A 17,999-nucleotide genomic window follows, 5' to 3' on the forward strand; every position below is an offset into this window, starting at 1 on the left:
ATATTTCCATTTGTAATTTCTTCTCCTGTTTCATATTTTTTGCTGGGATTTGAATGATTGTGGCAAAGGTTTAGATTTGCCTTTTGATTTTACTATATTTAGAGTATATATAATACTGTCAAACAACTGGTTGAAACTTAGTATTCCTCAAATGGAAATTATTAATTAAATCGAAAGTATATAGAGATTATACTTTTGTGTTTGATTAATCCAAAGATTTGGATCAATTGCCCCAAAGAAAGCAATCGTTTGAAATGGTCTTAAACTGGGCATTTGGGAATAGAAACAGACTCTAATGGTTTATCAACACAACATAAGATTTAACTGATGCATTTAAATCATAACGTAGCTCTTTGAATATTGGTATACGGAGAAGTGTACGTTTGATACAGGTCTGCCAAATATTGTGATTTTTTTCACTCTAATTTCCATCAAATAACTCAAAAGAATACAAAATTTCAGAAATTTCAAAATACAGTAATAATGATAAATTGTATACTCGAATATCCATTCTTTGTCTTATATATACCATAAGAGAGCAATTTGTTATTTGGTCTTCTTTGGCTAAAGTCTTCGTTGTTGCAGGGCCACTATAACATCACGTGACGTCCAGAAAATCTCATCCCAATTGTGAACGCCTTGACCATATATACATGTTGTTCTATACACCCAGTTCATTTCCATGAAGTAGCAAGCCTATATTGACATATGTATTTGAAGAAGAAAGGGTATAGCTGCTAATAAGTTTAATCAAACAATAAGAATAATCAGTGGTAAGGTGACGGTTTTTCCGGAAATTTAACTTGACGCAACTAATTCCGAAACAAGTTCCGTTTTTATTTATTTATTCCCGCAACCTTCTATCTCTTCTAAAGAAGTCTTTTCTGTCCGGCTAAGAACAAAGGAAGGAAAAAACCACAATACAGATTCTAACCGGATACTACAGGAAGAAGGAAGAAGGATGAAAAAAAAAAAAAAATTGTTCAATAGACACACACACACACACACACAATCACATTACTAAAGCAGCGGCAAAAAATAATATTATATTTACAACCCTGTTTATTACTCTTGAAGAGGTTTGTTAGAAAATATTTTCAAATTATAGCAACCAAATCCCTTTCTTTTTTCTTTCTTTTTTAATTATTGATGTTATAATCTATCAAAACCTATAATCAATCAATAACCTTCTATTTGAATTGTGATTTCTATTGGGTTGGATTAACAGTCTTTTTTTTTTTTTTTTATGTTTATTTATTCTTCCTTTGTCACACATTTATATATACATATTTGTAACATTTTCATACAACAATTGATACAACCGCAAAAACTCATCCACTCAGAAATACAATGTTTAATATTTATTGGATCTTAACAATCAGTATCACAATATATCTAATTGTGCTTTTCTTGATAAATTTGATACCCAATGTATCAATTAAATATGTGGGGTTGTTTTCTTTAAGAGGTATTACCATTACTACCAAAAAGTCTACCATACATATCAGCAAAATTTCTTTACGATTTAATATATTTGAATCAAACAAGGATTCAGGATTTAAACTTGTTAATCTAGAAATTGTTGATGTTCGAGTAATTATAAAAGAAACGGCAGGAACGGAATCACCGGCACCAAAAATGAAACTCAAGGCTATCGAGAATGTTTCCCTTGCAGAGAAATTACACTTTAAAATACCGAATTCACTTTATGAATATTTATTAAAGACAAGAGTGGCCAATAGAATTAATATCCATGTGTTCCGTTGCACTATAACACATCAAGAAATTCTTCAAGATCATTCTATATTTCTTGACTATACCAGATTGAATGTCAATGTTGAAAAAGACAACAGTACACGAGTGACAGTGATTCTATTTAATGGCCTTATCCAAGACAAAAGGGATCGACTGAAAAAAGTGAATTTGCTCAGAAATATCGAGTTCTACATAAATTGCCAAACCGTTACCTCTTGTGGAACAACAAGATCAAATGCTGTATCCATCTATTTGTCAGATTTTAAAACTTCATTGTCTGTTGGAAGATTAAACGTTCCATTAGATTTATTTGTCAAGTCTCAATCCAAAAAAGATGTTACCAATGTTGACGACGACTTGGCTGACACTAAAGTAATTGATGTTACCAAATATAAAGATTTCATCAAAGAGTTTATGTTGGTTTATTCAACTACTGAAATCAGATTAGAAGATTTGACTCTATCTCATAAATCAATGAGAACTAACTTATCCAATTTCGTGCTAACACTAGAAAAACTCGAAAAAGACAATGGCGTGACCAATCTCAAATTTACATGGTATCTCACATCATTCAAGTTTTACCACATAGATACCAAATGCTTTGAATTGCCTTCAGCAACATTCTGCTACGAGCTTTGTCCTATTCAATTTTTAACAGTAGCTCAGTCGTTACTCCGCCATGAAAAGAACCCATCAGAAACAATCAATTTTGATTTCAATTTAACTTTGACAAATCCAGTGTTTGACATCTATTATGATCAACAAGATATTTTTTTGGATATACTACGAGATAAAATGATGAAAAGGAGAATGAATACCATGCGAAAGGCTACTGGGGTCCAGAAGAAAGAAGAGTTTCTTACAAAATTGTCAATTGCATCCAAAATACTCAAGGCTGTATTTAGTAAGCTAGTTGTGGTGGACACAAAGGTTAATCTTCATTTACCAGAGTTTGGTCAAACTGAAATTGGGAAGTTTAACCGTTTATCTAAAACCAATTCAATTATCACAGTGGCACTCCTGGAGTTGATTTTAAAAGTCTTCACAAGAAATCTCGACAAAAAATCAAACAAGTTCACTTTGAACACTTTGATTAAAATGAAAAATGTGAAATGTGAAGGTACAGGTAACAAGTTTCATTTTACTAAAGTCAATCTTTTAGCCTCATACAATATGACACAACGAAACATGTCAATTAAACTTTCTAGTAAGACCCTTGAACTAGTTTCGGCAAACGATCTTATATTTCACATTGTCCGACTGTTTAAGAATCGTCAACGAATTTATTTTAACAAGAAATTTGAAGAATGGAAAAAAATGGATGGTAACAATGTATGCCCATGGAAACAAAGCGAACATATGGACAGTAGACCCGGAACTTCTTTTGCAACAGATGTATCAACCAATCCTGAGTTTATAAAATTATTTGAGATTCTTCCGTCTTTCATATCATCAGTGAAAATCGACATTTCTAGCATAGTAATGGATATGGTATGTAAAGAGGGTTTACCTAGTCATAAGTTATATGATGAGAAATTAGGAAGAGAAGTGGATTTGAAAGACTTTAGAAGAGGTATATCTTTGAAAATTTTTGATTTTTCTGTCACTTACAAACTTGCAAGAAAACATTTTGAAGCCAGTGTATCCCTTTTGAAAGCCTTCACATTGAGTGAATACGCCTCAGAATATATGGAAGACTTTGATAAGGTTACTGAGGTGCAAGTCAGTGAATCTGAAATCAGTGATTTATCTAGTATCAACTCAGCAGAGTCTATGTCGTTAAATGATGATACTCCTTCTGAGATTGATGAGTCTAACACTAAAAAAATTAAAACCGTGTTAACGGTTCGCGATATTCTTGTCTCCAATGGAGGGAAACTGAACGAAAAGGATCCAGACAGATTAACTTTGTCAATACCTGAGGTTGATGGCCGAGTAGATATGTTCTTTGTCTGGTGTTGTTTCTATGCAAAGACGATGTTGGAAAGGTTCAAGCCTACTGTGGAAAGTAGTTGCACCAAGGATCAAATCAAAGTTATTAGAGGGCCAAGAAAGAAGTTGAAGATTGACGTTCATCTTGATTCTGTAGCTTTGGTTATTCGATTGCCCCGGAAAGTAGATGTTATGATTGAAATCGACAGAGCACGCTTGAAGAATGCTTTAGTTTTAAAGTCAGCAGATATAGTAAACTGTCGATTATACGTTATTGATCCAAGTACTAAACTCTGGGCCAGATTGCTAATTATTAAAGAACCTAAATTTAGCATTGATTTCACCAAGTCGATCCACGATGCATATTTTGGAATATGCACCAGATCAATCAGAGTTAGTGTCCCCAACAGGTTTTTGTTTTATACTGTTATTGATAATTTCATAACATTTTTTAAAGCCATAAAACAATTGCTGCAAAATTTTAGATACTTTAATTGGGGAATCGATGAATTTGGGACCATATATCCAACACAGAAAAAAGCAATTGTTTTCCCTCGGGTCAACATCAAAACTGCAGTCTTGGGATTGGAATTGCGCGCGGATCCTTTTGAGAACAGATTAGCATTAATCTTTGAATTAGGGAAAATTGAGCAAAAGGAACGTATTAGGAAATGGAAAGCGTTTGAAAAAAAAGCTCAGGAGATACGAGATGGTGCCGAAGTCAATATTGAAGACCAAATTAAGTTGTCAAATGTTCCTGCTCCCACACATAGCCCTGCCCCCGTACCTTCCAAGAAGACTTCAAGTGTTGCTGACGATTCTATCACTAGACCAGAAAGCCCTTCCAAAAGTGGATCCTCGGAATGTTTATTTACCAGTGGAGCTGGCTTGATAAAGAACAAACTTTTGAATAAAAGGAAACAGACAAAGACCAATATTCTGTCAGTAGCACCAGTGAGTGAGATAGAACCAGCAGATGCAAAATACACAATGGAAGAAGCAGAGGAAAGGATCGCAGAAGCTAGAGAAAGGTTATTTGAAAATTTTAGCAAGTCCTGGTGCAGGAAATTTAAGGTTTTTGAAGAGACCAAATCTCGAAAATGGAAAGAGAGAGCTGAAAACATTTGGGGTTCCCATGATATTAACGAAGTTATGAAAGAAAAATATGATATTGTTGAGTTTGATCATGGCAAACCTTTGACAGGAGCAATATTAAGGGATGTTGATTTAACTTTGGATAAATTCAAATTAGGTGATGTTGACAAATTTTTGTATGACTACGCCAAACACCAACCAAAATTAACTTACTCGATTTTGTGTCCAATGTATCTTGAACTTAAAGCCAGGAAATTTTATATGATTTTGAAAGACTATCCACTTCCAGTAGCTTCATTCCCGCGAAGTAACGCACCTTCATCACCAACGATTCATATTAAAACCAACTTGGTCATTAATGAAAAACTATTCACCAGAAAGGAGGAATTGAGATATATATATGTTCCATTTTCCCCTGCAGTCCCTGATGATGGTAAAGCTGACAATTTCTACTCTGTCAATATACCGAGAACATTGACGCCTGTTAAAGTTGCAGCTGATTTCCATTGTGACTTGAATACTGATAGATCTTGCACTATAAGTTGGTGTAAGTCTTATCAACCTGCTTTTTCGGCAATGGCAATGGCGTTTGATAACTTTACCAAGCCTGCGATTGATGATAGTCCCATTGGATGGTGGGATAAGATTCCATTGATTGTTCATGGTAAATATCAATTCAATATTGCTAACGAATTATGTCTTCATATGAAGAGTGGGAGAAATCCTCATGAACTTATTGGAAAGAATGCAGGATTTGTATTTTGTTGGAAGAATAATGTTAAATTAGTGATTGATGGTACTATTAATAGTAAAGATTTGGTGGTTCTTGAAAGTGATGATTTTATATTTGCCATTCCCAATTATTCAATTGAAGAGAAGAATGTATGGAGTTTATTCTACGATGATTTCGATGATCCAGTTCCTGATATTGACTTGGAATCGAAGAAATTTAGTAAATATGTTATCAAGTTGTCGTCATCAGAAAGAGTGCGTTGGGTGTTGGGCATGCTTTTCGAAAGAAACAAATATCCAACACATAAATTCTCTGACGAGGAGTTAAGAGTGTCGACCTTTAAACCACACTATGAAGTTATGGTTACCAATCCAGCTAACGAATTTCATCCGGATTCTTACGAGGGATATCGTTCAGACTATGTCCACATGTCACTTTCCGTGATATCTCGAGCTAAGACAGGGGAGACAGACAATACTGCTTATTTTACTCCTTTGTCGTTCCATCACTTTTTCTACTGGTGGGATACTATGTTGCATTACTCTCCACCTCCTATCAAAAGAGGGAAATTATTTGAAATGGATCAAGTCAAAAAACCCAAGATAAAATTTGGCACACACATGTTTACAATGAAGTATCAACTAATCTTTAATCCAGTGACTATTTCCCATTTATACAGACATTCTACCAGTGACGTACCAAAGAAAAATAGCAGAGTTGCGTTTACTGGTTTGAAAGGAAGATTTGATGTTTGTGAAATTGATTTACATCAAAGAAAGGAATTTGTTATCCATGAAAACAAGAAATTAAATCGAACCACAAAAATCAGACATTTGAAAATGAATCAAGCGGAAGTAAATATTGAAAATGCCGACGCCAGAATTATTTATGCGTTATTCAATGATACTTCTGTGACTGGGAAATTGATGACGTATTTGAATGCTGATACACTGGACTCGTCAACTGATGGCTCACAATCTCTGGATTATCGTGGTTCATCATACCTGAGATGGCTTGAAAATGTGGAGATAAGTGATGGTGACTTTTCGTGGTATGATCCCAAGGATTTTATTGAGTTGGAAGTTAGGGAGCCATTATCTCCGTACCCGAAAACAAAAATATTGCCATTTTTTGCCACACCGAAATTTAGTTATTATAGGGAATTTACGTTGCAAAAAGACGGTCCGTTCCCATTTGGTGGTGAGCGAATTCACGATTGCATTATGGATTTGGATAAGCCTGCTATAGTGCAGAGCCGGATTTTATTAGACCGTCTTCAGACTTTGGAGGATGATTTAGCTCGAAATGAAGAAGCATTGCGTCGATTTAAACTTCAAAATGGACCTGAATTTCAGTATGATATTAAAATGACAGAACAAGAAATTTGCACTTTGAAAGAAAAAGTTGACGTAGTTCGTGCGGCATATAACGGTTTCACAGATGACGAGTTTGGTGGTTTGCCACTGTCTTCTGCCAAAAATCTTACTGACGATAATGATAGTTCCAGTTGTTTACTGAAATCTAGTACTGGGTTATCGGCATATTCAAGTCACATAACACAAGATCAAATGCTGCAAGCAGCTGCTTTTGTTTCAATTGCCGAATTTCACAACCGATTTATCTTACATAATTTGACTTTGAAATGGGACGATAATATTTCTAAATATTTTATCAGTTACATGAAACGAATAGCTGAGAGGAAAAGTCATATTTACTATATGACCAAATATGCAGTTGATTTAGTTGAGAAAGTGATGCAAGAAAGTGCAAAGGAAATAGAACCTATACTGCAACCAAGAGAAAGAGTGTTTCAAAAATCTTTCAAACAAACCGACAATATTGTTGATTGCTTTGAAGATGATTTAGATGAAGTCAAGGATTCAGAGCGAGAAGCGCCTGAGTATAAATACCTTGTTAAATTGATACATCCACAGATCCAAATGATTAGTAAAAAAGCGCCTGATTCTTGTGTCTTGATCAGTTCGAAGGATCTTGAGCTTCGGATAGTGGATATTAATATGAAAGATAGAGTAAATATTTTGTCTGAAAATAATGAGATGACAGCGAGAATAGAAAGAAGAACAGGAGTATTGTTTAGAGAAGAGCAATTATTTGTTTTACAAAGAGATGAAGTGGTTAGTAACGCCAAACTGAAATTTGCTAAAAATGGATACATGTCAGACAAATATAATTGGCCACCATGGTTTGAATGTGAAGTATGCTATGATGGTTCATGGGCACACGAGTATTTGGTTTCAGAGAAAAATACCGTAGCTATAATACAAAAATCCCCCAATCAGTTGTTTATTAGTTCAGAGAAATTGGAGCAAGGAAACGAACTTGTTGTGTACCTCACAAAATATGTCATCAATGCGACATCGGCACAGTATTCGAGTATTTATTACGTCATTACAGGATTACTTCTTTCCAATGATAACAAAGAAAGCAACTATAACGGTCGTTTGCAACGGTTGATGGATTTGGCGGATACTTCTGATTTTGAAGGATTGGATGTTCGTGTACAAAACTTGCAACAAGGCATACGTGATTACCGAGAATTGTTATTTAATTTTGATCAAAAAGGTGCTGATTTAAATGAAGAACAAAAGAAATACTTGCATGTTCTTGAATTGGAAGTGGAAAGACTGAAATTGGAATTGATACTTATTATGAACGCGTTGCAAACGAGAATCAAGGCAACCTCACAATTGACTAGCAAATGTCTTCAAGTATTGGCAGATCAGGTGATTTGGCATATGCTTGACGATGACAGAGAACCATTCATTGATTTTGCTTTGGCTAGCACTAGGTTTATTAAAAACGAAGTTGGAGATGGGTCTATTGTCAACATTCTTGAAATTGGCATGGTTCAAGGATTTAATTTACAAAAGGGGGCTAAGTATCCTCAATTATTGGGTCCAAATATTAGCGATGAAAAGAAAAAATTGGATAGTTGCCACAAAGAAAAGCCAATAATAACGATGTCTTGGACAATGTTAAATGCTGTTGGTGGAATTCCTATAATCAAAAATGCCAAGTTAGAGACCCAACCGTTGCAATTGGAGTTGGAATATGCTACAGCTAAAAAACTTGAAAGTTATTTGTTCCCCAAAGATGCATACACCGAAGATGATGATGAGAAAGAGGATGATGAATTTGATGACATATATGTCGATAATCAACAAAACGGTATGTCAGATAGCACTAGTGATGTTGAATTGTCAAGTAACGATTCAGTCTTGTCTAGCAAAAACCCACTAAGGAGATTCATGTCGAAGAGGAATAGTAGACTGCCGAAGTCTTCATTTGATTCAGCAGTTAGTTCTCCACAGCAGTCGTTATCTTTAAATTCTGGAGTCACCAGAAGTTCCAATAGCTCGGCTTTAAGTTCAGATGAAGTATCGTTTGGTAGTGGTATCAAATTAAATCGACCACAACCACATGTTCCGCTGCAAAATAAAAAGCAACGAGATGAAGAAAACGATGATGAGATAGATGTTATAATAGCACGATCTTTGAAATACAAATCGTTGATTGATATTGAGATTGCTAATTTTCAAATGATTATAAGTTTCTCAGCACCTATTACTTTGCGTTTACTTGATGTTCATCGTTTGGTTATAAATATACCAACTTTAAGATATGTTAATAAAATCTGGTCAGCAAAGGAACTTACAGATCGGTTGAAAAAAGATATTATCAAGGTCATTTTACAACATAGTGGTAAGATATTAGGTAACAAGTTCAAAGCAAAGAAAAAGACAAAAACAAGTGAACCTTTGAAACAGATATCAAATTATTCCAAATACATGACGTTGGATGATTTACAGCAACATGGACGAGAACGAGACAGTTCCACGGTTGATCATGAACTACATCGGAAACCGAAAACCAGTCATAAATCCAGTTCAAGAATGTCTAGTATTGGTCGTGTTCTTTCACGTCAAAGTGTTAGCAATAATAATTCTACTTTTGAAAAGTATTTGGATGATGTTGATGGATCTGATGAAGCTGCTACTGTTGACAAATAATTGGGTTATTTAGTCGGGTATTTATGTATATTTTATGTATTAATAACGAAGTACTGTATTATAATTTGAGTGGAGATATTGTAAACCGTGAAACTAGTTTTGAGTTTAGTATTTAGTTTAATACGCGGCTTATTCTCTTTCTTGTTGTCACTTTGGTCGCCTCGCCTTAAGGTTTAGTACCATTTTACGTGTCCATAGCGGCAGTGACCGGCCACACCAAACAAAAAAAAAAAAATACGAAAACAAAAATCAGCCGAAACAAAAAATTTCAAAACAAAACAAAACAAAACAAAACAAAACAAATTTTGTGAAAGGGACAACCAATAAATTGTCCCTTTACCCATACAAAACTACTAGAACAAAAGACTTCATTACGTGGAAGAAATAATACAAAATTGAAATTGAAATCAAAAAAGAAGTTGTTACAAGTATCATTTTATCATCAATAAAAAGTTTTTAAATCATTTGATCTGAAAGAATTAGAGGATTTCCATATTATTAGGGTTCTAATCTTTTTCTTGTTGTCCAAAGCATTTTTGTTTTTTGATTACATTTACAACAATTAATCACCACCCCACTCTACATACTACAAACAGTTTCTTACCACACCTACCACTACTGTTACTGTGTTTATCAAACTATTCAAGTGGATGTTATTGCCCTTTATAATTCCCATTTAATTTCCACCAATAATTGTCAAACAAATTCTTCAGTCTTTATATTTTTTTGGTGCTTTTTGTGTGTGTGTGTGTGAACTTGTTAAATATTATAAAGGGGGTCAAAATTGAAGTCAAACCAAAATAATAGTTTAAACCAAACGAAACAAAACTAATAAAAAAAAAAAAAAACCCAAAACTACCATACAAAATAAATCTTAAATTGGATCCATTCTTTGGACATTAACATCTTTAATTATTATAGTATCCTATCTATTGATTTATAACTTCATCTGTCATTTTTTTTTTTCCTCTTCGCCAAGAACAGTCATAATTGTTCTTTGATTTTGTCAATTCCTTGTATACATTATTCAATCATTTGAATCACCACTACTACCACCAACCTCATCATCATGGCATTTTTTGATTCACTTAAAGACAAAGCTCTCAATACTTTGAATCAGGTACTATCTGCTAACAACAAAAACCACATGGTGTTGACCAAAGATCAATTGTTTTGTCAACAATACAATTTACCCGATAAAGAAGTCGTTATTTATGAATCAGCAGCCGAAATTAACATCACTTCAGCATATTCTCATGATAGTTATAAAAATAACAATGAACCATTTCCACAGGGAAGACTATATTTGACACCACATTTTTTAATTTTTAAAGATGCTTATGATAGGAAGAATTGCTCATTTACTATACATTTGTCCACAATTAAAAAAGTCGAAAGATTGGTATCAACCGATTATGGGTTTGCACTAAGCATTACTACATATAGTAAATTGACAATAACATTGTATTTGGTAGGTATTAGATCTGAAAGTGAAAGATTTGCTCAAAATTTGACTATTAGTTTGAAAAAGAATTTATCCAATGTTGGGAAATTACAACCATTTATTCAAACTTGCTACTCGGAATATTTGTTATCTAAGAACAAAGTGTCAAGTGAAAAAGTGGAACATATGCCAGCAGGTGGATTAGGATTGGTCTTTAAATTCCCTGGTAACCCTAAAGAATCTAAAGATAAAACAAAATTGAAAATGTGGTTTGATTTATTTCAAACTGATGGACGAAACTTGTCTTTGGTTAAAAAACCTTTGTTTTATAAACTTATTCGAGTAGGATTACCAAATAGATTAAGAGGAGAAATATGGGAATTGACTTGTGGGTCGATGTACTTACGAATGGAGCATCAAGGAGAATATATTCAGTTATTAGAAGAAAATAAAGACAAGAAATCGTTTGCCATTGAAGAGATCGAAAAAGATTTGAATAGATCCTTACCAGAATATGCTGCGTATCAATCACCAGAGGGTATTGAGAGGTTAAGAAGAGTCTTAACGGCCTATTCTTGGAAAAACCCTGATGTCGGGTATTGTCAAGCCATGAATATAGTTGTGGCCGCATTACTTATATATATGTCTGAAGAACAAGCATTTTGGGCATTGAATGTATTGTGTGACAGGATTGTGCCTGGGTATTATTCGAAAACCATGTATGGGACTTTATTAGATCAAAAAGTGTTTGAATCATTGGTTCAGAATACCATGCCCATGCTTTGGGAACACATCACTAAAAATGATATCCAATTGTCGGTTGTTTCCTTACCATGGTTTTTATCATTATACTTATCTTCAATGCCATTGGTTTTTGCATTCAGAATTCTTGATATATTTTTCATGCAAGGTCCGAAAACGTTATTTCAGGTTGCATTGGCCATTTTAAAACAAAATGGAGAAGAGCTTTTGCAAACTGAAGATGATGGTACATTCATATCTATAATTAAAGATTATTTCCATACTTTAGACCAGTCGGCTCATCCTAATTCCCCCAACCACAAATATAGAACTGTGACTAAATTTCAAGAGCTCTTGGTTACTGCATTTAAAGAGTTTTCCACAGTTAACGAGGATATGATCAATACTCATCGTAATAAACATCGGGATTCTATTTATCAAAACATTTCAACATTTGTCAAAAGAACGGAAATTAGAAACTTGCCACGAACCAGCAATATTCCACCAGATACTTTAGATATATTGTATGACAGGTTTTATTCCCAAGTAGAAGTTTCCAATATAACGAAAGGATCTGGATCCAGCTTTATGGATTTTAAAGCGTTTTTGAAATTTATGTCCGAAATCTGTGATTGGGTACAATTTGTTGATGCCAAAGACGAGACTAATGAAAGGCATTTTTTGCGTCGTTTATTTAATAATTGGGATAGCGAGAAACAAGGTGTCTTGACTTTTTCAGATTTAGTTGTTGGATTAAATTCGTTAGTAGACGCTGATTTAATGGCATCCATGTCAAATTACTTTGAATTGTACGACACCAACCATAATGGGAAATTAAACAGTGAAGCGATTCTACAAATATCCGAAGATTTATTGTACATAACGAGTCCATGGAAAGAAGGTTATTTGTTGGATGAAATCACCAGATTGGCTGTTGAAAATGAAGTGGCAGAAGAAGTATTCAAAAATCAAGTTGCCAATGGTGATGGACTAACCATTGATTTGCCACAACATGTTGAAGTCAATCGTGAAAAAATCGAACAGCAACAAATTGAACGGTATTTACGAGCTGCAAGCACATTTATTCAACGTGCATTTGAGTATGCTCAACCAGAGGATCAAGAATTGTTAATTAAGGATTTGGCAATTGATGAAAAACTTTCTCACAATGCTGCATTAAATCCCAATACCCCAGTATATTTGAATCTACCAACATTTAGAATGGTTATACTAGCTGATGAAACTTATGAATTATTATTCAGTCATACCTTAAGAGAGGCGACTCATCTCAATAGACCATTAGACTCAAGTTTCAATCCAATGCGTAATTTGCGTGATATGTTTGATGGATTGTTAGCCGATGGAAGGAAAGTTGCTAATAAAGTTAGATTACGTATGGATTCACGCGCTTCAAATCCTGGCGGTTCAAGTAGTGCCCTGGTTAAATCAAATAAGAGTACAAGTAAAACAGGTCCTTCTGATGAAGATGATGAACGTGATGATGATTTTGGTATGATTTCAATTGATGAACAAGATAAAGACTTGTTACTTGGTGCTGAAGCACAATCACTTGTTGATCCAATTAAGAATGAAAGTGCAACTGCTAATACTCTTGAAAAATTTCATAGAGCAGAACTGGAAGCTAGAAACCATATACACAAGGATGGAGTTAATGGTAACCATACTGAGAATTTGATCGAGTTTGAGCAATAAATGTAGCTTTTTTTAGTAGTTTTATTTTTTTAAAAAAAGGGGGGAACCAGAGTTGGAGTTGGAGTTGTTAGATATCAATTTATACAAATCGTACATACCATACTTAAATACTTCATTATTAATTGTATACTTCATTATTATTATTATTATTATATTATACTATATATGTTTGTGCATATTGATGTATTTTATTTTTTGTAAAACAATTTGTTATTAATAATAAATCAGAGAATTCTATACTCAAAAAGAAAAGACAAAGAAGAAAAAGATAAATATTACTTTGTTAACACTTAGTTTTAACCAACAGAAACCATTCGACGGCACCCATCAAAAAATCATCACCTCAAAATTATTAGTTCTTCGAAGATCCAAATAATTTTCTCAATTTTTTAAACTTCTTTTCCTTTTTAGGAGATGAATCCTTTGGTTCTGGTTCGTTTCTTAAACTGGCAACAGGAGGAGCAGACGATTGAGGAGTCCAAATATCTTCATCAGAATCATTAAATCGTGAAGTAAAATTTCTAGTTGGCAACGAATCACCACCTTCATCATCATCAGAGTCATCTAACCTCGATTTGAAAGTTTTTGACAGTTGATATTGTTGCACCGGTTTAGTCTGTTGAACACTCAGCGATTGCGATTGTGGTTGTGACTGCGATTTTTGCTGTTGAGACTTGGTTGGTTTGGATGCTGCGGTAGCTTCCGGATTGAATGGTTTTGATCCGTGACTTTGTGTTGCTGTTGGAGCAACCGGGTCTCTCAATGTAGTTCTAGCAGGTCGATCACCAATTCTTCTTCCTTGGGATCTAGGAGGGACACCATGGTTGTTGTGTCCATTAGACTCTACTTCTCGAGAAAATGAGGACTTCTTTGCTAATGACGGTTTAAATTCAGAATGTGGTCTGGCTTGAGCCTTAGCATATAGAGCTTCAGCTTTCAACTTAGAAGGTGACTGATAACCAGGTTGTAATGCTGGGTGAGATGGAATTGGTTGTACCGCTGAATTAGGGCGTAACGAACGATTGCTCATTCCAGACTGTTTTTCGATGTGTTGCATTGAATATGGTCTGGCACCACCTCTTTGAGTTTGTGGTGGAGGTTTTCTCAATGTTTGATGGGATAATCGTTTGGTTGGTTTATTGGCTGTTGCTGGGTTACCAAACAGTGGATAAGCACTGCCAAATGCACTGCTGGCACTACCAACACCACCACTACCACTTCCAGCTTTAGCTAATGCAAAATCAGGGTTATTATTAAGATTTGAATTAGACAACTTTGAATTCAAACGAGTATTTTCTGCTGTTGTCAAAGAAAGGTACGCCTGTTGGGCAGCATTCCCTTTGGTCACTGGTTGCTGTTGCTGGTGCTGTTGTTGAGTTGGCGTAGTAAATGAAGATGCACTCTTTAATGCTGACTTCATGGGTTTCCTTTGTGAATCGTTTGAAAAAAGTGAAGATTTAGAACTAACATTTGATGAAGCACCTGGTGCTAGTAATGTATCTTCACTTTCTATTTTGCTATTCTCGTGCTCTGGATTCAATTTTTCTATGTCTTCTTCATCTGCAACTGCTGGCTCAATGATTTCTGGTTTATTGTTAAACTGTGGACGCAACTGGTTAGCTAATTTGCTTCGCTCTTGTTCCTCATCGGAGTCATCGATTTCTTCAATAGTAATAGCAGAAGTATTGTCTTGTTGTAACAATTCCGATGACTGTAGATTTTGATATTGGTTGATCACACCAAGCTCTGTTGCAACATTTGGATCCAAAGTCTTGGAATCTTTGTCATCATCAGATACGGACGACCTTTCAACAAAAGATGAACCTAAATGACCAGCTTCATAAAAATCGTCAGTTGATTTTTCATCGTCAAGAGTAGACAAAAACGGTTTAGTAATTTTTCCATCAGCACTACACTGTTCCTGAACTTGAGAAGTTGAAACAGAAACTAAAACTGAGTTTTCGGGTTGGGCACCAAGTATTTGGTGTTTCAAATTATCAGCAGCTTCAGAAAGTGACTGACTTCTTCCGTTTGACAACGTACCTTCTGATTTATCAATTGTGACACCAGTGTTATCAGTTTCTGAAGGTTTACTATTATCTGAACTATCTACAGCGATAGCACTCAGCTCTTCTTTCAAACGTTTATCATCTAGTTCATCAACAACAGGAGGAACGGTTGTAATTGGGACTTCGTCTTTTTCTTCTTTTAACTTTTTCTCATCTAACTCATCCACAACTGGTGGGACTTTTGTTATTGGAACTTCTTCTTCCTCGACAGTTTCAGTTGGTTGTTCATCAATCAGTGGAACGTCCACAAACGCATCTGATAAATGTGTACCAGATGCCTGATCGAGAGGAATATTGCCAGTATCAGGAGTATGCAATATAGTGGCCTCGGTGACTTCATCCGAAAAGCTAACCTCTTTCTCCAATTCTTTCAATCTCTCCTCGTTCTTTAATCTTTCCAGCTTTAATCTCTCATATTCTTTGCGTTTTGCTTCGATTTGTGCTGCCAATCTCTTTTCTTCCTCTATTTCCTTTTCCAATGCTTGGTACTTTGAATGTTGTTCTTCTAATTCATCTCCTTTCCCCAAAGCTTCTTCCAAAACCACTTCTTCGTGCATTGATTTCAAAGGTGAGCTTACCGAACGATTTGCATTCTTAGTGCTTGATGATCCAGTACGTCTTGAAGCACCTGTTAACGATGTAGCTCTGGGGATGTTATTGTAACTCTTCTTGGTTAAAGAGACATTTCTCAATGAACCAGATCGAGATAAAAGTGAGTTTGACCTCATGGAATTGTTTCTAGCAACTTCTTTCTGAAACTGCAGTTCTGGAACTTCAATAATCTTAATACCTGTTGGTGTAGGTATGTATTTCTTAACCATTTTTACAGGTGTGTTTGTTATTACATTCGAATTTGTTGCACCTGCGTTGTGTTTTGGTAATCTTAAATCATTCATCCTAGCTTGGTTGGTTAAATATGTCTGGTTTGTTTCCTCTGTGATTTCATCCAAATACGAATCGTTGAAACTATCATCGATATCATAAACATGTGTTTGTTGAGTTTGAGAATTGAATGAACTGCCAGCTGAGGCAGAGGAGCTACGTGAATTCGTTGAAAACCTTCTTCGAGGCTGCGCAAGTGCAGCCTTGTCTTTAGATTGCATGCTTGACCTTGACCCTCTTTTCAAAAGACTTCCACCAGATTCAGATAAATTTGTAGATGGAGGTGTAGCTTGAAATGACTGGGAGCGTGTTATATAAGTGTTCTTTTTTGCTGATTGTGAAGGTTGTTGCTGTTGTTGTTTCATGGCATTGCCAATAGTTAAAGCAGCAGCTAAAGCTCCAGAATTGGGTTGATGAGTGTTCAGGGCAGTTCGACTAACACCAGTATAGGCTGTGTCATTAACACTTCTTGTCTTTCTCCTAGAAAACATCTCGACTATTTATACATTCAGGTGTGATGTCAATGGTTCATAAAACTTCAGAGAAAAGAAGCAATATTAAAAGAAAGACAAAAAAAAAAAAAAAATAAAAAAGTAGTAATCAATAAAACCAAGGGAAGTAAGAAAATCTAATCCGGCTAATTAGGAAATCGAGGTTTTTGTAGTTGTTGTTGTTGTCGTTGTTGTGTAGCTGCGGCGCTCATTGAAATTGTGAAATACATATCTTTGCTTTCTTGTCGTTTGTACACTACCAAGACTCCCGGAATGCTATTTCATCTTCTTCTTAATTATTTCTCTCCACCGTTTAGCCAACTAACTAACTAACTGAATCTATGTTGCTAATTTGCCTAGTTTCTACATGTTTGTAATCTGACAGATTTCATTTTAAATTTTTATAGAAAACAGTAATGCAATGAGACATAATGGGTTGCTATTTATTAAAATCTGAAATACACATTCTAACTGTAACTTCTTCTAGAATGCAATGAAGAGCGAGATGTAGCCAATCTATTCAATCCCAACACGTTTGACACCCAGTGTCCGGCGTATTGGCCGTTCCTAACTACCAATTTTAGAAGCGGACGTACACAAAGTAGTACCCCTGTCCATAAAAATCCTTGTAATAAAGGCATGAGTATTTGATCCTTTATTAAGGCGTATATGACTATCGAAGGAGTTATGGGAGCTAGTGGCTTTGGTTCTAACTTATCATTGTAGTGATCTATTTCTTCCTCTTCTTCAACGTCCAACTCTTCATTCATCAACTTCAAATCGTCATCAGTTAAAGTCGCAATGTGGTTATATTTCTTACTACTCAATGGTTGTATCTTTTGCTGGTCTGGTTGTTTATTACCCGCATACTTATTTAGCTGGTTCATAAACGATTGTTCAAATCTCAAATCGGGGATTGGCAAAGACATTATGTGTGCTTGATATCGAATCGTATGAATGGAGATGTTTACTTGTTATCCACACAACATGAGAGAATGGGCCAGAAAACGGAAAAACTGAGAGCTCTACCCAGAGGAAAAAAAAAAAAATTGGAAAAGAAAAAAATTTGGAAAATACAAACAGTCAACAATCCATTGTCCAACAGACAACTAC

General features: G+C 35.0%; 4 protein-coding genes across 4 annotated transcripts; 2 read left to right on the top strand and 2 right to left on the bottom strand. All coding sequences in view use genetic code 12, as the record gives it.

The window, feature by feature from the left end:
* Positions 1-1,350: 1,350 nt before the first annotated feature.
* CD36_45200 (conserved hypothetical protein) lies at positions 1,351-9,546 on the top strand (the record flags this gene model as incomplete). Its single annotated transcript, XM_002420119.1, has 1 exon — positions 1,351-9,546. The coding sequence occupies one exon, from the start codon at positions 1,351-1,353 to the stop codon at positions 9,544-9,546; it is 8,196 nt and encodes a 2,731-aa protein (XP_002420164.1).
* Positions 9,547-10,615: 1,069 nt separating this feature from the next.
* CD36_45210 (GTPase activating protein, putative) lies at positions 10,616-13,444 on the top strand (the record flags this gene model as incomplete). Its single annotated transcript, XM_002420120.1, has 1 exon — positions 10,616-13,444. The coding sequence occupies one exon, from the start codon at positions 10,616-10,618 to the stop codon at positions 13,442-13,444; it is 2,829 nt and encodes a 942-aa protein (XP_002420165.1).
* A 352-nt stretch (positions 13,445-13,796) lies between these two features.
* CD36_45220 (conserved hypothetical protein) lies at positions 13,797-16,886 on the bottom strand (the record flags this gene model as incomplete). The annotated part of the gene is made up of 1 exon (XM_002420121.1): positions 13,797-16,886. One exon carries the CDS (start codon positions 16,884-16,886, stop codon positions 13,797-13,799), a length of 3,090 nt encoding a protein of 1,029 aa, XP_002420166.1.
* Positions 16,887-17,353: 467 nt separating this feature from the next.
* Positions 17,354-17,815, bottom strand: CD36_45230 (conserved hypothetical protein; the record flags this gene model as incomplete). The annotated part of the gene is made up of 1 exon (XM_002420122.1): positions 17,354-17,815. One exon carries the CDS (start codon positions 17,813-17,815, stop codon positions 17,354-17,356), a length of 462 nt encoding a protein of 153 aa, XP_002420167.1.
* Positions 17,816-17,999: the final 184 nt, after the last annotated feature.

Source organism: Candida dubliniensis, chromosome 4 (assembly GCF_000026945.1).
Source record: "Candida dubliniensis CD36 chromosome 4, complete sequence".
NCBI lineage: Eukaryota > Fungi > Ascomycota > Pichiomycetes > Serinales > Debaryomycetaceae > Candida > Candida dubliniensis.